At 40.3% G+C, this 20,562-nt stretch overlaps 1 protein-coding gene across 2 annotated transcripts; it reads left to right on the top strand.

Annotated features, from left to right (window-relative positions):
• The first annotated feature begins 502 nt into the window (after positions 1–502).
• On the top strand, positions 503–18,810 carry LOC142059687 (lysosomal amino acid transporter 1 homolog). Of its 2 annotated transcripts, XR_012661488.1 has the most exons (10): positions 628–759; positions 3,330–3,453; positions 4,876–5,221; positions 6,458–6,587; positions 7,721–7,811; positions 9,562–9,686; positions 10,600–10,695; positions 11,649–11,834; positions 16,816–16,949; positions 17,762–18,810. XR_012661488.1 is itself a non-coding variant. In XM_075098601.1 (9 exons), exons 3-9 carry the CDS (start codon positions 4,884–4,886, stop codon positions 17,861–17,863), a joined length of 1,068 nt encoding a protein of 355 aa, XP_074954702.1. In that variant the 5' UTR covers positions 503–759; positions 3,330–3,453; positions 4,876–4,883; the 3' UTR covers positions 17,864–18,810. The 2 variants fall into 2 exon arrangements, 1 of the variants encoding a protein (XP_074954702.1); XM_075098601.1 differs by lacking the exon at positions 16,816–16,949 and having other exon boundaries at positions 503–759.
• The last annotated feature ends 1,752 nt before the right edge of the window (positions 18,811–20,562 follow it).

Raw genomic sequence — 20,562 nt, 5'->3', positions numbered from 1 at the left:
GGGTGTTCAAAACATGTGTAGACGTGGCATTTAAGAACATGGTTCAGAAAACACAGGGGTGTTGGGTTGGTGGTTGGACTTGATGATCTTAGAGGTCTTTTCCAACCTTAATGATTCTATTATTCAGGTGCCTTCCTCTGCACAGGGCTGAGCCTTCCACCTGAAAGGCTCAAGAAGGATAACCAAGATTTCTCACAGCAGTATGCCTGTGGATATTTGCTCCTTGCAACTCGAAGCGCCGCTGCCTCTTCAGCCTCAGACTCCTCCATGGAAATTCATCCTGGGGGCGACCTCGGCCTCAGCCTCGAGGCTGCCGCTCCCACTCGCCGGCGGCAGGCAGCTGCGCAGCGCGGCCTGGGCTGAGGCGAGGGGGCCCGGCCGTGAGCGCGGCTCCGCCGCCCGCCCGCCCACAGAGGGCGCCCCGGCCCCGCCGCTGCGGCGGCTGATGGCGGTGCCGGGCGCGGCGCGGGCCTGCCGAGGGAAGGGGAGGAAGAGGAGGGGTGGAGCGGCCCGGCCCTCTCTCCCTCCCTCTCGTCTCCCCGCCGCGCTGCGGGGAGGGGGGCGGCTGCGGGCGCGGCGGGCTCCCGGAGGCTGCGGGGGTTCCCCCGACGCCCTCCGGCGGGTGGTGGCCGCCGTGCGCAGGGCTCTTCGGTGCGGCGAAACCGCCCTCCGGTGGCGGCGGCGGCGCGGGGCGAGGTGTGCGGCGTGCGGCGCCGCGCGGGCCCGCCGGATCCCCGGAGCAGCAGCAGCTCTCGCCAGGTCGGTGCCTGCCCCGCTCCGGCGCGTGTGTTCGCCTCCGCAGCCAGGCCCCAGCTGGTGCCGCGGCCCTCGACAGCCCGCTCGCTGCCGAGCACGCTTTGCCGCCTGCGTGGAACCAGAGAGCCGCTGCCCTCTCCTAAAGCCAGCCTTAATTATTATTCCTTTAACGTTGCCTCCCCCGTTCCCGTTTCTGTGGCGGGCAGGTGCTGTCACCGCCCGGGGTGCGGGGGCCAGGCCCGGCGGGGTTCGCAGGCTGCCGTGAAGGCTGCAGCCGCCCCTTGGGCCCGCCTCCCGGCAGGGATGGCGCTCGCCGGGGCCAGGGCGCCTGCCGGGCTCGCCCCGGGAAAGGCCCTTCCTTAGGGGTGGGTTTTTTTAAAATAAGCTAAGCTGGAAGTGTTCTGTCAGAACCGGGCTTGGTTTCCAGGTAAAATTTCATCGTGCTTTATCATCAGCTCTGAATTCAGAGCCTGCACTCGCAGTCGGGCTTGTGCTTAGAGAGTAGCTGGAGACACAGTATGATGACCAGGTTAATATTAGGAGGTGTTTCAGAAACCCTGAATTACTCCTTAGCTCAGCTCCACTTCTTTTTTTTTTTCTTTTTTTTTTTCTTTTCCCGAGGAGTAATTAAATTATAAATACTGTACAACTGAGCATCCTTTTGTATTTCCAGCTGTTACTAGCTGCTATTTGGAGAACTTGCAAATCTGCCAAACACACATGCCTGACATCTTTACACATTACTAGCGGTGGCTGGTTACTTGATGTCCGGGAACATGCAGCAGCCAGAACACCTGGGTGTTCATGGCAGCTTGGCAACTGGAGAGGCAGAGAATCTGTGGCAAGTCACCCAAGTTCCAGCAAAGGCTTGCTTTTCCTCATCTGCACTGTGAAGCAATTCTTAATGAAGTGGATTTCACTTTTAAACCATTTACTATTTCTGTTTGCACATTTTCACTCCAGAATAAGGGATTAAAATAAGAAAAAGAGTGTCCAAAGAGGAGTCTGGAGCTACTGATTCCTTGTTACTAAATATCTTAACCAGAACGGTTTTATTTCTAGCTAGAAGAATACTAAACCCTTTTAGAAAGGTATGATATCAAGGCTTCAAGGTAACTGTTTTGTGAAAATAATACATTTACTGTAGTTTTTCCAAATGGTAACAACTAGTATTTGGGTAGTAATCTAAGAAAGAATATGAGGTTACAGGCGAGGAATTGTTAAAGGAACATAAATCACTGTTTAATATTATTTTCTTTTCTCATCATTGACAGCTTAAATACTGTAGGAAGAAAAGAAATGTCATAGCAATCTTCTTATCCTGTTTTCAGGTGGAAAGCATTTAATGCAACAGTGGAAAAGTAAAAGCTTTATTTTAAATGCTGAGGAAAAATTTCAATGCAAGACTTATATATCTGGGGAGGAAACCATCTGGACTGGTCAAGCTCAAACACCATTATTCTTTTGAGCTGAAAACATAGTTATAGTTCAGTGTCAGAAAGCGTAGATTATTTGGTGAAAGGTATATCCTAATGTGGCACACCCAGCCCAGGTGTGAAAATCACCGAAGATCAAACAGTGACACCATTGCCTTTCACCTTCCCAGCAATGGCAGGAGGAGTTCAGGTTTTGTGGCCGATATGTTAAGTTGACAGCATCTGGTTGTGCTAGCCGCTGGTGGAATTGTTGGGTTTGGTGATAGGGCTCAGACAGAGCATTTTGCTGAGGATCTAAGAGAAATAGCAGTTATTGTAAGATTAAAACTACAGTCACAAGGACTGGCAGCAGGGACATTATTCTGCTGCATAGATGGTAAGTAATAACAACCCATGAATACCCACATGCTGTAAATGTGCTAAGTGTGTTGTGTGGCAGGAGGCCAGAGCTCAAGTCTTCAGTCATCTGGGAAGTGTAAGTGGCCTGTCTAATTCCTACCACTTTTTAAACTGTTTGGTTTTCTATAATAGCTGCAGGGTTTTGGAGCAGGGTATAGCATAAGATCAGGTGGTTGAGTCTGAATTGCCTTGTTTAGACTTGCTACCACATAGTCCTTGATCTTACAAGAGAACTTTTGCATGCGTGAGTCCAACTGCAGTTATGATATTCAGACATGGTTTTAAATACCATGTTAAACCTAATTTTTCAGGCATGGTTTTAAAATACCATGTACAATCTTTTTTCTTTTTTTTTTTAATCTGACATATTTTGCTTATCTTGAAATGGGCATTTTCAGGATGAAGCTTAATAAATTATATAAGTTTTTTGTTTACAATGTTTATGAGTGGGTGAAAGTTCATGCCTAAAACCTGCCCCCGAAGCAGTATGTGTGCTTTGATGTTTTCCCTTTTTTAGTGGGTGGTAAAACCCCGCTCAGCCACAGAGTACCAGAACAGGAAAGCTTACTTGAAACATTACTCACAACTTCTTTTAACTTCAAAAATTATTCTCAAAGATGGCTACAAAGTCTAATAACTTCACCAGTATAAGCTGAATAAGATGACTATATCTAATAGGTTAAGGTGAACTCTCAGTGCGTGAATACATGATTATTGTTTATCGTTTAATTGGTTTAGGTCCCATGACAACAGTTCTCTTGAGAGGTAGCCGGTTTCTGCAGAAAACTTGTTCCAGCATTTAACGCCACAGATACCTGAAGCCTCATGAGAAGAAAAAACAAGTTTCTTGACAACTAGAAAAGTGAGTCCTAGCTTTACAGTGAATGATGCTCTATGAAAACAAACTTTGTGAGACTTTTATCAAGATTTGAAAGTAGTTTGAAGCATAACGAGGGTGGCTCCAACCTGTTACATTGCAGAAAGGGTATATTGTCAGCCCTCCCAAGCCCTGTCCCCGTGTGTGTGGAGCGAATAACACCAAAAATCCCAGCCACGAACATCAGGCCTTTGGTGACTGTTGTCTGTGAGATGCTGCATAACTTTATTAACTTCTAGAGGGATGCACTTACACCTCAGTATTACTTCTTCCTGTCTCCTGAATTTGCTGTGCATCCGAGATCTTCCAAAAGGTCCTAGAATTTTTCACCGTCTGTCTTATTACTGGTTCTACATCTGGCTTTATATCCTAAGCAGGTGAACCTACTAGCATAGTCCTTATTTTGTTGGGTTTTTCTTTTTTAAACAGTGCGTTTGCTCTGGCTTTTTTCCTTCATAGCTAGTTGATTTTAGACTCTCTTGTATGAAGAATTATTAAACTTCTGAGGACTTAAATTATCATCCAGAATGAGTAGGATATCAGCTGGTTTTTGTCAGCAGGAAGCTTCAAGGAATAGTAATAGACGGTTCTGCATTTCTGTTAAAATTTTCTTCAATTTTGTAATTGTTAGCCTTCTAAGTAAATATTAAAATTTCAAATAGGATGTGTATTTCAGCAGGAACAAAAAATATCCAGATTTATTATAATTGGATCAAGAAGATATTTTTAAAGGTTAAACCTAACCCTCCCTTCCTTCAAAATTTAAGCCATATTGTACTATGATGTTTCATTTTGGGGGCAGGAGTACCCTACGTTCGTCTTCTGCAAGTTTCTTATGCTTTCTGTCTTTCCTCTGGAGAATTAAATAATGCAAACTGTTTGACACTATGTTGAATCACTAGTTAGTGGGATGGGCTAGCTAGATTCAAGGAGAGCTGAGACCTCATCTGGAATCTGAGTCAAGTGACCTCTTTTTCATAACATTACCCAGAAATCAGTTGTATAGAAAATGGCATTGTATTTATGTTTGTGAGTGTGAGTAGAGTGTTCAGAATCTGGGCTAGCACCATTAAAGAAAGTACTGTTACTTTATTGGCATAATGTTGAACCTGAAAATCAGAGTTTTGGTCTTAAGTGCAGATAAATTGCTTGGTTTACCCTGTAGCAGATTGCTGGCACCCAGTGTAACTGGCAGTCTCAGTTTAACACAACCTCAGACTAAAATGCGGTTGTGATATAAATCTGGAATGTTGCGTGTTTGTCAAGAGCTAGTAAATGCGATGGACTGCAACTTATTTTTCTTTCCTGGAAGTCTAACTTCTCTTCTGTAAGCAATAAATACAAGCAGGCATTGTACAGTTAATGCCTTATTCACACTGGCTATATTTATTTCTTTGAATTTGGCAGGTTCGTTTATGAGATTGGAAATAACCGTGATATCAAGCATCCGTCTGGATGCAGAGGTCGTTTCACAGAGGATATTCAGCATTGGTAAACGGATTTGCAGATTTGCATGGAGTAAAAATGGAGGCAGAAATAAACTTCTGAAATTGAATCTCGGTCCAAGAATGATGGCTTCTCAGCTGTATACACGTGCCTTCAATATCTCCCCAATAGAGAACAGGAGATTGTGCATAAATGGAACACCATGGATTTGGCATCTCCTAGAAGAATGTGTTGAGAATGCGTGGGAGTATTGGAGCGTTGTCATAGGACTGATTTCCATTGTCTGTTTTCTGTTTGCTGCACTACCGTAAGTTTAAAGTCTTAAGCAGTCCTTAGATTCAAACACAAGTAATCTTGCCTGAAGCCTTGTTCAAAAGCTGCCTTTTTTTTTTTTTTTTTATCTTGGATAGGTTTCTCTATCTGCATAATACAGATATAATATGCCAGAGAAGCATGTTGTTCATGTTTGCAACAATATTTGGTGGTTGACAAATGCGCTTGATGTACTGTTCCGTTGTACTGACTTGACACTAATCTCTGCCACTTAGAGCAAATGAGAATAAATCACCTCTTCTCTCTTATCTTCCCCACCCTGAGATGTGCGTGCACACACAGGCACACTTGCAGCAGAAGCTGGCTCAGGGTTTATTTAAACCACATGCCATGTCACCAGTACTGTTGTGCTGGCTCCTGCCAATGAAATTTGGCCTGAGAAAAGGTTAGAAACAGCACATGAGTTAGCACTTCAGTAGTGCTAAATCAGTCGCTGTTTGGTCCCTGGCACTCGGTTCAAATTTCAAATTTGTAGGTAGGAGATGATAAAGAAGAAGTAGAAATGCTCCCAGCAGGTGAAAACGCCTGAAACAAAATGGGATTGACTCCAAAGTCTGTCCCCATAAGGGGGATATAATTTACTGAACTAGTAAAAGGGCTATGGAAATCAAGCAAAATAAAACCACTCATAGTAAGCTGTTGAGCTTCAAAAATATTAGTTGAAAGGGTGCTTTACATTAAAACTGTCATGTTAGTGAGCATGGAATTCATCAAGATATGTCTAATGGACTCACATTTGGGATTGCTTCATAGTCCCCATTGTGAATCTGAGGCACAGCTCGCCAATTTAGAGGCATAAGCGTAGTTGTCAGCTCTTTCAGAAGCTTTGTTCGTTCTTAGACCTTGTGTTAAACAACAGTGTTTTTTCGTATTTCAGTATTTTAAAGGCTGTTATTTACAGCAGATGAATATAAAATGCTTATGGCATAGTTCTGGTGTCCAGAAAATGGTGTTTCAGTACAAGCTACAAAAAAGGAGCACATGCAAGCAGTAATGAGGTGGTGATTTGAGTCTTTTGTTATGTTAGAGTAAGGCATGGTGAGCTATAGTGATAGAGTTCTTCAAAAGGTAAGTGGAGTATTGCTGTGATAGGTCTCTTGTGGCTGGAGTTTTAATCTTTCTTTATTCAGATTTTGAAAAATGTACTTCTGAGCTTATTAAACATTTTTTGCTTATGCTATTTTACAATTACTTCTGGAATTTGTGCCAGTCAAATTTACGTTGCCTGTCAGAATGGAAGAGTGGATCAAGCGCTGTCTTTGGGCTTTCTGCTGTGTTGGATAGCTGGAGATGTTACAAATTTCGTAGGCTGCTATTTAACAAATCAACTGCCAATTCAGGTAATTGCCAATATTCCTACTTTTTGATTTATCCTTTTCAAACTGTCTCTTTAAACGCTAAGATAACTTAATATCGCACGGTGTAGTACGTATGGGAAAGAAAATAGTTTTGTATTCTGTTCACTGATCTAATCCATCTATAAAATCAACCATAATTTCCACAATATTTCCACTGATAGTGTTATGTGTTATAGGAACCATTCCACACTTGCAGTTAACATTCAGAGAGACTTACTGGGTTTTACTCAGTGATGAATGAAGTGGGGAGTTTTCATCTGAGCTTCAGCTTCGAAGTAAGCTTGCAGAGCAAATAGGGCTGGAAGGAAGTTGTGTTCTTTAGCCTGTAATAGATCGAGCTGTTTTGGGGCAGCTGCTCTTTAAACTTCATCATGGTGTTTTGGCGGTGGATTTTTTTTGTTTTGTTTTTTTAAGAAAACTTTATTTACAGCGAAATACTAGTTCAAAGCTGTTAATGTCTGACTGATTTGAAAATATATTTCCTTCATTAAGGCGTGGGTTTCTATGAAAGGAACAGACATTTTCAGTGATACGTTAATTGTGTCCAAAACTTTCTTATCTGCAGTTTTTATTTTTAACTCTTAATTAAAAGAGAAAGAGGTAAGTGTCAGCCACCTGCAGAAGTTTTCACAAGCTGGAGATGGACCCAAGGGTGGACAGAGTTGTCTTCTCTTTTACAACTTAACAAGTGGCCCTAACTGTTCCCTCTCCCCATTATGAAAAAGGGACAAGAGAATGTCAGTTTTGTCTTACTGAGGGAAGAGGCACTGAGTAAGATTAGTAGCTTCCACAGTGCTGGGAAACTAGGTGGAACAGGCTGAAGCTTCAGGGCAGGAAGGATTTATCAGTTTGCCCAGGTAGGAATCTGTGCTATGTGTCCTGGAAAATGACCAGCCATTGAAATTGTGTCAGCAAGTCCCTGTTGCATAAGGTTTACACTGTATTAATCTGCAGCAGTGTAACTTGCTTTGTGCCGGAAACGCTTGCTTTTCTTTTTTTTTGGCAATGCCTTGCTATTTGTCATTCGCATTATGATTACAAAGTAAAATTTCCATGCAGTGAAGGTATTTTGAACTATTTGTATATTGAACAAGGAAATGTATCTTCTCTTTCAGATTGTCACTGCCATTTTTTATGTTAACATGGATATAATTATGATTTCACAATTTGTCTACTATAAGCTCAAGAATCAGAAGATGACAAAATGTAAGTTTTCTCAACAATTTACATGTTCTCCATAATGTAGCACACTCTTTACTATGATATTTTCTACAGTATTTAAATACATTTTTTCAGAGGGATCAAAAAAATAGAGTGCACAAATTCTGGTTGAAGTTTAGGCCTATTGCTTCCAGTTTTCTCAGGCTCTTGTGAAAATCCTGTCCTTTCTCTTCTCTGCCTTTCTCTTTTCTTACCAACATAGTAACTGTAAATATTTTCAATGTAGTACTTTCAGTTCATATAGACATAAAAAAAGGCAGTAATTTTGTGGAATCTAGTTCTGTATTTTAACTTACTCCACGGTCTTATTCTCTACTTACAGCTATCTAAATATCTGTGTAAGTTGAAAGCAAGCATTATTTGTGTGGTTCAGTTAGTTCCCTCCATGTTGAATGAAACTGGACTTTATTTGCTTATAGCATAAAATATCTTGGCATCTTCATGTGTTCTGTTTCAATACATACAGTTAAAAACATATTCAAGGGGAATGAAATTACTTGATTTGTGCTTCATAAAATCCTGGCAGCAGTTGCACTATTCAGCCTACCAATGGGCTACTGTTTTGACTGAAATGGAAGACAGAAAGCTCTGTTCACATTGTATCAACTCAAAAACATTAACTCATCAATCTAGAAAAAAAATAGCATCAAAGAAAATCCATGGTGCAGCAGAGGTAACAAAAAGCTGAAGTAAAACAGATGCATGCCCAGCAGACTAAATAGGGATAAAGCAGACCGATTCAATATGGAACTGATAATAAACCTGGAGATAGGTCAGTGCTGAAGATATTTCCTTCCTGTTGCCTACTCTTGAAAACAAACACAGGCTTTTGTACATTTTCACTGCCAGTGCCTGTTTCAGCTCAATGGTTTGCATAGCTGGAGAAGGAGGAATGGTGCTGTGGTTAAAGCTGTGCAAGAGGGCTTTTCAGTACCCAGCTCTGGAGCAGTTACCCTAGACAAGTTGGTTAATTTTGCATCTCAAAAAGCAGCCTGTGGAAACAGCACTGTGTGTTATTTAGACTACAGGTCTTTAGGACAGGCTTACTAATGTGGTAGAGCCATTTGTTCCACCAGTAACAGTGACTGCAGGGCTTTACCAGGTACAGAAAGATTCAGAAGATAGTGTAGCTCTAGAGTTCTGCAGGATTGTCCAACACATTAAAGTTGTCTTGTAGGTGTCTGCGGAGACTGGCTAGATGGAGTCTGTGTCTTTGAGCTGTATTGAGATTCACATATTCAGTATCTAGCCAACCATGGATGTAAAGGCTGGTTCAGCAGAGCACTTAGATCATGTGTTTACCTTAAAGATATTTTTGTTAATTTATATTTCAAGTATCCTTACTTTTGAAGTTCTTAATCAAGATGTGCTGAAAGAAGCGGTTCCATTCTGTTCTACTTAGTGGTTTTCTGTTTATCAGCTGTTATTTAATAGTAAACTATTAGGAGTTATTACGAGAGATAAGCTGAGTATGAAACTTCTTCTCAGTAGCAATGCCTATTTAAGGAGTTCCCCTCCTGTTCCTGCGCTGCTACCCTCAGTTGCAGCACGAAGACACAGCACAGCTACGACAGTGAGCAGAGCCTGGAAGAAAGAGGTGGACTTACGTTGCCACGAAGAAAGATATGCATGAAATTGTACCTTTAAATTTACGTATTTATACTGCAAACAAGAAGTAAACTTATATCAGCAGCAGATGTTATTTTTCAGCTAATTTGTTTGTATCTCATTCTAGGCAGCAAAAGCCTGAAGAATTTCTGTATAACGTGGATCATGGTGTGTATAGCACTGTGTGTTATTTTACCCTGTCAACTGTTACTAAGAAACCAAGACCAAAGTACAGTTATCAAAAGGAGTAATGTAAGTTCTTACCTGCTTCCATTCCAAAAAAAATCCCACCCAAAAGTGCCTTGAAAAGATTGTGTACTCTGAACTTTAAAGAAATTTGGGTGATGTTTTTGACAATGATTTAGAAATCATAAATGTGGCTCTAGGTAGATGTTCTAACTATGGACCATACATCCCAAACTAAAGAAGTTATAAAATTGCTTCTTATTTCAAAATTTTCAGTTTCCTGTGTTTGGGGCTTATTCTGTCCCTTGGGTCATTAGGGCGTGCTGCTCTGCTAAATAACACGTATACGTGTTGTGTTTCTGCTTGTATTAAATACTGTAGACATCCATGTAGAGACTTCACACTCACAAGTGAAATCAATAAAAGCGGAAAATTACAATTGTACCTGCTGCTGCTGTCATTTCAGCAGGGAAGTTCACAGGCTGTTCTAGCAATTTTATGGCCTTCATAGTAATGCCAGTAAAATAATTGTAATCCAGCAACATCGCCCAGCAGGAAGCAGCTTATTTTCAAAACACAGCTAGAGTGAGAAAACTAACAACTCTTAAACTGTGAAAAATGAGTATTTTGCTTTCTCCGGACAGGATGATTCATTTTGTTAGTGGCTCTAGCTACAGTTCTTAGTTTTGGTTTGAATTATTGTGCCCAGGCTTTTTTAGCAGGAGGACTGGATTGATACTGCTGTTCTGTCCTAAAGCCGGGCACTAGTTTTGATCTCGGTCATGGCAATGACGCAGCAGTGTGCATTGTTGTGAGATAAAGATTAAACCCTTTCTAGCACTCTTTGGTCATTTGAAGAGCAGCACTGAGCTGCTTTGAAAGGAGTTCTGTCCAGAAAATCAGCCAGTGGACTCTCAGTTTAATCCTCTGAAATGCCTGAAAACAGTCTTGCCAAAATATATGTACCTTTCTTTTTCAGAGCTCTCTTGATATGATTGAAATGTCAGGCTTCATTTGTGGCTATATATCCTGTGTGTTTTACTTGGGAAGTAGATTTCCTCAGCTGTATAAAAATGTAAGTAGGTTTTTGGCTAAGCACACTTGTGTATTTTGCAAAATACTCTCTGCTGCTTTAGATGCTGGATTCTCCCTAACAGTGAGCCCTCTTGAACTTGAAAGCCTGCTTTGCTTTTGTGACTGGCTAAAATGATGAAGGAAAAAAAAGGTTTTTTCACTTTCAGAGGAGGATGTTGAAAATTTTAGGAAAATTATGGTCTTCGATTGACTGGAAGAGGATTGACTGGCTGGGGAAGAGGAATTCTTCACATCTGCATTTGTTTGATATAAGCAGAAACATACTTTCTGTGACTGGTGTAATGAGCAAGTGATATCTCCCCTTTTCTTTGTACAAACTATTCTACCTTAAGTAACCAACCATGGGATCAAAAGTTAGAGGAAAATTAGTTTAGAATTTTAGCCCTTTTTCACAAAGATGCCATGACTGACACTTTTTTCCCCCACAGCTTCTTCACTATCAGTATATGGGGGGGGACACACACACAAACCCAAACCAACAAAAAAAAAAAAAAAAAAAAAAAAAGATCTGAAGGTTTTACAGGTGTTTTACTTGATTATGGAGATGATTAGTTCATTTCCAAGTTTATTCATATTCTCCTTCTATCTCTTCCTTCACAGCTGGTATACCACAATATTTTCAAAAAGGTCTGCTAAACAGACTGATAAAGCAGCAGGTTTCTTAAGAGGTAAATATCATTTGGAAGCAGATTGTCCTTGCTGCTTTGCACTTACATAAAAATTACATAAACTGGACCTGCTTTTAAGAACTATAATAATAACTTCTGTAGTTCTCAGCAATATGTGCTGAAAGTACTAAGTTCAGAGGATTCAGAGCCCAGGAAGAGATAGACAAGAATGACTAAAAGTCTTTGGATGTGTTATACTACAAAATGCCAAAATTATCTATAGCTGGCTGCTGTGATACGTGTTTTAACGTTTCTTTGTATTTAGTTCCGAAGAAGATCAACAGAAGGCACCTCTTACCTGCTGTTTGCATTAGCCATGATGGGAAACTGTACATACGGACTCAGCCTTGTTTTAAAGATGCCTGATACTGAATCCTTCCGGGCCCTCTACTTTTTACACCATCTTCCATGGCTTATTGGGAGCTTTGGAGTTTTGTTTCTAGACATTTTTGTATCCTTTTCCTGGTATAGCGAGAGTTTCTCAGGATAGGTGTGTTAATAAGTAGATAAGAAATTAAGTGGATGTTTTTTAAAAGCAAAATTTTTTGTATGGGTCTAACCTGATCATAAAATATTAATTTCTTTGTGAACAATAATTTCTATGCTTGTTATTCTTGTCAAGAAATATTATTATAAAAAGTTTATAGAAAATATCTGTATTAAAGCTACATTGCATAGGTTAATTTATGTCTTGTAGCCAATATGTAGTATACTAAAAGTTGGGGGAAGGAGTTTTGCACATTGTGGCTGTTTTCCTTATGTTTGCTTGTCTGATACATGTAAAAAACCCCAAACAAAACAAACCCCAAACCTGCTTGTTTTTAAACGCAAATATACAATTATAGCTCTGAGAATTTGGTTAAATTGTAAATGTTATTGCAAGATTGCATTAACGTCAGAGACAAACAATGAGGTTTTGGCAAACTTCGTTTCAGAAAATAGCACTTAACAAAGAAATGCTGCAGCTACCCTTAACTGTATAATTCGGGGCAAAATCAGATGTATTGAGACACTGAGTGCCTCTCAAAACCAGCAGCTATGACCGTTGACTCATGCTAAGGACCGCGCAGTTATGTAGATTAATATGCTAGTTTCTTGAAAGTCCTGAGCAAAACTAAACGCTATATATATTCTTATATTCAGGGGACATACATAAGATGCCCACAGTATATTAGTTATTGTTAGTCATGCTCATTCTAGATTAAGCATTAGCATTCTGTGATCAAGAAATCGAAAGCAAAATGTTTAGACTAATGTTGTACTTTTGCCTAGTGAATGGTAATGTGGTGGTCCGTGGTCTTACTGTTTGCTATAGGTTTATAGTCACCTGTCTTGTTACTATAGCTTGTATTTCACTTAGAAAATCTCTTCTTTATACTATTTTGATTCTTCCTAAAGTAAGAATTTTAGTTTTGTGTCTGAAAACATCTTGGTACTTAGGTCCATGAATTCAACCTATAAAACAGGATAAAATGAGGAGTGATTTCAGGACCATGCTGAAGCATATTGTGTTAATCCGTTCCATATTAAAAGGAAGTTCTTTACCAGATTTACCTGGAACCGTTCCAGAAGTTATGATTCCCAGGCATCAGTCTTGTCTTTCTGATTAAAGTAATTTCATAAGCCACTCCAATTAGACTAGCGATGGGACAGCAAACCCTGGCCTTTGGATGGACTGTTAAATTATAATGTCATTCAGAAAAGCCATCTGTGCTTTTTGCATCTCCAGCCATGGCGATTTAAGTGGGAAGTTTAGTTAAACATTCTGCCTTGTGGGAATGTAATACTTCACTACAGTGGTGAGGCTAAACTGTGGTTCGTGGCCCATTTTGAAATCAACTGTACTTTTATCTTTTATGAGACAATGTAGTTTCTTTTGCATGAGCAGACTATAGGGATTCAGGGTTCCTAGCCCATGTGGCTGGTTTGAGTGCTCAGGCCTTTTGTTCTATGAACGAAGCAGTGACTCTTTCTTCCAGCCCCGCAGCTGGAAACATAAACCAGCCAATATTTATTTACCAAAAAAAACCCTAGAACTTGATCTTGATGACCCTTACAGTACATTATATGCATATTTGCAGATGCCTTTCTGTGATGTACTCTGTAAAGGAACTTGGCCACAAACCACCCCCTTCTCTGACCCTGCCCCAGGATTGCAGTGCCAGTGTGCACATGACATTCATTTCTGGGTTCTGTCTTGATTGGAGTCTGAATCCAATCTTGCTAATAGTCCTCCAGTTCAAATTGTATTGAAAACAGATGCTTCCAAATCAGGTTGAGGAGCTTATAGGAATCTAGTCAAGTATGTAGTGTTAGTTGAAAATGTATGAAGTATTTGTAATCAAGAGCGAACAAAAGCAGACCTCCTGCTTTGAGAAGCCCTGAAGGTATGGAAGTCAAAGCTTTTAAAGACAGCTTCATTACTGTCTCTTGCCAAGCAAGAAAATCAAAACCCTAACAAACTGGTATGTCATGTTGGACCAGTAAATGAAGCACAGGATCACCTGGGTTTTAGAAAACAGAGGAATTAAACCAAAAAGTCATAATTTCTAAGAGGGAGGTGTTTCATAATTGCTCATTTGTGTAACAGACAGTCTCTGTTTTGAGGAGTGGTTGCAGAAATTGCCTAATCCTAGAAGACCTTATTCCTGATAGTGTCTAGAGTTTCATTAGGTGGAAAGTAAACTCTCATTTCTCAAGGTCCAAGCAAGGATTAAGAGTTCACTTACTCTGTGTCTGCTGCAGTATTCTTTTGCTTCCATCTGACACGGCTGGCATTGACTATTTTTAGAAACAAATGGACTCCAGATCATTGCTGGAACAGCAGCTCCAGCGTTACTTAGTGCAGGATTACACTGGAGTTGTTTCAGCTCAGCTTAACAGGGTAACATGGTCATCCTGTTCCTTGGTGTCCAAAGTTAAAGTTACTTGGTTTCACAATAAGCCAGTTATTTTCAATAAAAGAAGCATCCAATTGTTTGTAAAGTATGAATTTTCATTTTAAGAGGAATTTCATATTTCACATTTGAATTAGAAATTGGACACTATTTTCTTCTACAGGAAATGTTTCCTTCCAGCTACTGCTTTGCAGTAGAAGGTGGTTGGAGCTTCTCAAGAAACCACAAAGCCCAGGGCTTAAACGGGCCTGATAGGGCGCCTCGTCCGTCAGAGACACTTAGTCCAGGTTTGCATATCATAAAGTTCCATGGTGGACCTTATTAGAGCTTTATTTTATGTGCATGATTACTTCATGTTTCACTTGTACATGAGGATGCAATGCTACGTATTTTAAATTACTAAATCAGTTGAGCAGTTCTGCCTGTAGACTTAGCAGCAGCCATTACTAAGTTTCCAAGAGGCTGAATCTAGTGCAAGTTTTTCCAGAAAACTTTGTCCTTTTTCTGTAAGTCTTCTACGCTCTTTCACCGTGCTTCCTTCCTCCCCTGCTCCCACCAAAACCAAACAACTCTGCTTTGTGTTTAGTTCAGACAAAGCCCTTTACCAAGATTTTTGGCTTTTTCTTTTTTTTTAACTTGACATCACCCTATTGTCAGAGAACTGTGTTCAAATCCTCCACATGTACTTCTTTTCATTAAGTGTAGCCAGGTTGTTACTAGATAGCCAAAGTATATTCAACAAGAGCCAAGCTGTTGTACACAGACTCTTGCGCCTTTTGTGATTTTCAGGGCAACCACTTGGAATCCATTATATACTTCTACAAAACATCGCACTTTGCAATTTAATTACACTGTGCAAAGAATGTAAGTCTGACCTGACAATTCAGCCAGGAGAGTTTCCCAGGCAAACATACAACTTCTTCTCTGTGCTCTTGTGACTACCTGCTTTTGTCTCAAAGCTGTTTCATTTTTTGGATTGTCATTAAATTGTTTAATGACACACGAGTTCAGTGGCTGTCATAAACTTTACCCTGAGAAGTCACTTTAGTTGTCTCCTCCACTTTGGGCTGTCTGCACGCTTAGGTCTTAGTTTCCCCCAGAAAGTCAGACTTGAGCAGAAAGTTAGTTTCTATATTAAGTAGTCTTGGCAGTTTAGCATTTATTTAAAAAATATGAGCAGCTGAGTACATATGCTACAAAAACATATTCTGGAAATACCGTTTGATAAGCTCTGCATTTGTGTTTATAACTTATCCCTCCTTAAAAGCTTTGTTGCTGTTGCCAACGTGGTGGCTAAGAGCGATAATGCATAGTGCTACAGCCCAGGCTTGTCCCAAGCCCACAGTATGATTTCAGCAACTTTGATTCCCAGTTCACTGGCTTCTTTTTCCACCAGTGCAACTATTAAGACCTGGGGAGGTGCTCAGCTGCAAGTACAGTAAGCCCTATAAAAAAGAAAGGAAAAAACAGCAGGAAATTTAAGTGGTAGCTATATATGCTATAAAACTCATTTGCTAAGCTCTAAGAAGAAAGCATTCCCCACATAATGTTATAGAAAGACTAAAAAAAGGAGTGCTGACCTGCTGTCTCTGAAGGAAATCCTGTCTAGTCTTTAGTTGGGGGGCCTCAGAGGTGGGATGCTGGAAAGCTTTGGGAAGGTGGGATAATTCTTGGGGCTCTGCCTAGGATGTAGAGAGTTTCCTCCTCATTCATCCAGGCCTCTCAAAGCTTTTTTTTTCCCCCTCCTTGTTTTTATAAATCATACATTAGCCTCAAACTTCTCACAACCATTGTCTAACAGCCAAGTTTTTTTAACTGATCTAAAATGTTCCTGCTAGAATTCTTTATGTCAGGTTTCCTCCCAGAGAAACTTTCATATTTAAACAGGATTTTACATGTAACAGTAGTGGTGATCCAGGCTCTATGAAAGCTGAACTTACATGAGTGTACACTGGAATTTGTAGAAGGTACCTGGGTATACAGATGGCCACTTGGTTCTACACCACATAACCTTTAAACATGCTGTCATGCAGATCCTTACATTGGAGGCTCCCTAACTGACTTCATCTACTGCACCTGCTTCCACCCATCTAATGTCTTTCTCAAAACTTTCTTCACCGAAGTTGGAGAGCGAGTAATGCTGGGTTTAGCACAGTCTGCTGCTGAAATCACTCCGTCTTTTACAAAAAGAAAACAAAAGTGCCCAAAGTGAGCGAAAAAAGTAGGAGCCATAGAGCCTGCTGTACAGAGAGTATTGCCACTTCGCTGGCTGCTGGTGGCTTGCCTCGGTGAAGACAGGCTTCTGGTACCTGCTGCTTTGCATTCCACATCATTTCCGTATCGATTTACTGTGACTAGAAGTCTTTATTCTGTAGATGGTATGCATATTTCCTAGAACAGAAGAGAATACCTAAGGGAAGGGCATAGCTGGATGGGCTTGCATGATATCTTTATATCGTAAAATGATATCTCCATCAGAAAACAGTGTTTTGTATGAAGTTCAGTATTCAAGTATAAAATTCCTTAACTACCTAGCAAAAATTCTGAAGAGTAAGACATCTCTCCTGTCTGTTCTAAATTCATACCCCCATAATGTTTTTTTTTAGTTTAAAGGTTATGTATGGTCACTGCCAATAATTTTGTTGGAGATCCGGAACCATCAGGAAAAAGTATGAGTACATAATGTTAATTCTTTATAGATTAGCACTATTTCCAATGGTCTCTTTTAAAATAGAAATAATTATGTCTCATTGCACAATTGTGTGTTGAAAACAGCATTGAAAATTGAGTCATAACATTATCTGTGTGTCAGTGCTTGCCTAGAATTTTGCATGACATGAGAATTTTGTTTTCTGATCAGGCCGTGCTGATCTATTGCCAAGAAGAGTTCTTAATGACTTCCCCTGCTTACCAGCATCCACCCTCAGCCTGCAGTATTTAGACCACTGAGGCTGGAGTAGTGCAGGGCCGTATCTTTGATTCCACATTTTTCCTAAATGAACCTTGTTCCTATTCTGCTTCTAAGTACTTCCACGCTTAAGACCCTTGCAAGCCTGAAGATGAGGTAGTGAAAGATATTTTCATGTGTGTTTGAGCCATGTAACCAAGGGGAACTGAAGCTTTGAGTTAAAACTTTTCTGTATGTTCCCTTTTCTAGTGTTGCAAGTAAAATATGGTTAAACTTTTTGCCATGAAGTACTGAAAATGAGCGTTAAGTAGGATTTGGAAGAGGTTATATGCTAATGTAGAAAATTCCACAGATGGGATTAAATAAATGGATAATACTTACGCTACAGTACATGAATTAGATACAGCAAGTTTTAAGCTTTCCTCTGCGGACTGTGGTATTCAGAGTCTGTGCCAGAACTAAATGGATGGCTGCTCTTATTCTATGCAGCTTATTTTGGTTTTAATTGAAAGCAAGTACTGCAAATGCTACCTCTCTATCCTAGTTAATTATTTCCTTACCCCAAAATAACAGGTGACTGTGCAATTCATCCTGTATCATCCACACAAGGAAAGACAATCTGGTTTAGTAGCACTGGAAGTGGAACCATTGCTGGTGAGCGAGGAAGCTGCCTAGTGTCGGGCTGGATTCGGCTCCCGTTTTCATTGGATTTTGCTCCTGGATGGCTTTGACAAACAGTTAAGATGGCAGTTGCTTAGGGACCAGATTTATTACTTATTTGTTATTATTTATTTTGTCATTAATTTGTCATTACTTGCTTGCAAATGACAGGCTGATAATAAAATATTTAATATTTGCGGGGTTGTTTCAGGATCAATACAAATTTTTTGTTCCCTGACTTTTTCCCATTTTAGCTGCTTCTCCCCAAAGCGTGAAATGGAGCCACAGCAATAGGTGCTGTAGAAGTATTTATTTGGCATCGTGATACAGCGCGTATCATGGGATGACTATTTTTAGATGAACATGTACAGCTAGGTAACAGTAGCGTGGCTGGTTTCAAAACACTGGATGAGATTACTGACGTGCCTTGAACCCAGCCTGGAGTTACAGGCTGCTCAGTCCAGTTGCACTGTGTGCAAGATCTGGCCTTTTTTATTCATGTTCAGTTTTTGTATGCGTCAGAAATAAAAACATCCTGTAATAAGTAGCCTCAGTGCAGAGGATCCGTTGTTGGTGCAACAGCAGAATCCTGGTGGAAGCTGGTGGGAGCCTCACGTACAGCTCATTGCAGAGCACCGCCGGGCGTTCCATTTTTAAGAGTTAAAGCATTCGTATGTGAATGCCTGTGTGTTCCAAGGCATGTCATTACTGTATGTTATCATATACCCCATATAATGTTTTTGTACAACGTGCTTTTTTCTTTGCAAGCTTCTGGTTTAGATAAGTACAAAAAGAAAAAAAAAATTAGTACTTAAGAAGTCTGTACCTTGCAGTGGCAGAGTTTTTGCAGTACTGTGCTGTCTGAAGAAAACTTTTAATAAAATCTCAAAGAGTAAACTTGTTTATTTCATTGAATATATGTATAATGATTTACTCTTCAATAAATAAGTTTGTGAACAGAAGGGCTGGGTTTTTATAAAGGTCAGTATGAGCATTTTACACATTTGTGGGCTTATCGTGAGGCTCATTCCCTGTGATTTCAGGTGATGGTTAAAGGGACATGATTTAAATTTTGTTTTTAAATAATAAAAATGAATACATTTCTTTTTAAATAATGAAAGAAACTGATGAGTGCAATGGATCATATCTAAACTGCTGCCAAAAGTGCACACGAAAAATGAAGCATTTTTGTCACTGAACTTTTGTAGAACTTCACGTACCACCGATAAAAGCGCGTGAAACAGGGTTGGGGTGCTGTCGGAGGGGTGGGGGCACTCTTGTCCCTGCTGCTGTATGTGCAAATCCAATTTCGACTTGTGGTGCAGCAATAACTTACATGAGTAACTGAATTCGGTGGCTTTGCTAGAAATGAACTGGGTCCCGTCAAGCGATGACTGACTGTGACGTGGTAGATTAGGCGTCAGTGGCACAATGTGCCGTGGGAGCATGAACGCATTCCGGGGGCTCTGTGGGTCCGGATCGCTTACGGTCCTGCTGCAACCCGAAAATACTGCTCGGTAATCCCCGTGTCGGCGGTGCTGGTTTAGGCAGCGCCGCAGTAGCTGAGTAAAAGGGATTTGCTAAGTCATATTGTGAAAAGCCAAGTACTTGTGAAACGTTCTACGGCTCTGCGAGATGCTGAGGGTTTATGCGAGATCTGCCCCGATGAAGTCGGTCACTTTATTAGTGTCAGTATGTACTTAGAGCGAACATGTTTTCCCTGATTTCTGAAGCGAGCAGAGGGTATTAGAAGTTAACCTTTTGGGTACATAAATTAAAATGCAGTTTGTCACACTTGCAGATTTATATGCTGTTCGTATGAGATTATCAAACTCCTGCCTGACTGGTGATTGAAACCATGACTTGTTACTTTTCAATGCAGTTGGAATTTGTTCTTACATCATTTCTTCAAAGATTATTTCCCCTCTTATTGCTATATGTGATCCTATTTTGGGATGTCTTTTTATCCCCATTTCGTACTGCTGTTTATTAGAACAGCCAAATACAGGTTCTATAAAGTTACTGCGATTTGAGAATTTTGATAGAAAATAATCTAACTTTTAAAATGTCAAGTAATGATATTTATTAATATATATGTAATAATTAGTGTATGGGATAACTGAATACTTGAGAAAACATTCTTTCCGATAAGCTATTTGACTGAAAGAGCTGATCAAATACATAGAGCTGTCCTTGCTGTTTCCTACGGCCTATTAGGTCTTTGTCATCCCTTTGCTCAGCCCACAATAATTTTCTCAGAACCAGACCCTGGCACGTCAGAATGAGAAGTTAGAGCCGTGCCCAGATACACCAGGTTAGAGACCTGGCAGATCCTGATCACCTCATCATTAATCTCAGAGAGGAAAATACAGCGTGTAGCTTCTATCACAGCTCTTTGGTCGGAAAGCAAGAAGTGTCTTAATCTTCTCGCTTTAAGCTACTAATTCTTCCCCCATGCTGCATGTAATCCAAGATGAACGGCATTGTTTTCTACTTTTATTTTTTTAACTATCATGGAAATCTCATTAACTAAAGGAAACATCTAAAATGTCTTCAGGGCTTTATTTTTAAACAAATTAATCAAATAATTTAGTTAACATAGTTCTCCATGTCCACAGAAGATTATCCCAGGAATAGAGTTACTCCTGGCCATTACACACCAGTTTTGATCACTTGTTTCAGTAAGAAAAAACATGTACTTAATTCTCCACTTC

The sequence above is a fragment of the Phalacrocorax aristotelis genome, chromosome 7, assembly GCF_949628215.1.
Source record: "Phalacrocorax aristotelis chromosome 7, bGulAri2.1, whole genome shotgun sequence".
NCBI classification, from domain to species: domain Eukaryota; kingdom Metazoa; phylum Chordata; class Aves; order Suliformes; family Phalacrocoracidae; genus Phalacrocorax; species Phalacrocorax aristotelis.
The sequence above is the reverse complement of the archived record's forward strand: the minus strand, read 5'-3'. Positions and strand labels throughout refer to the sequence as shown.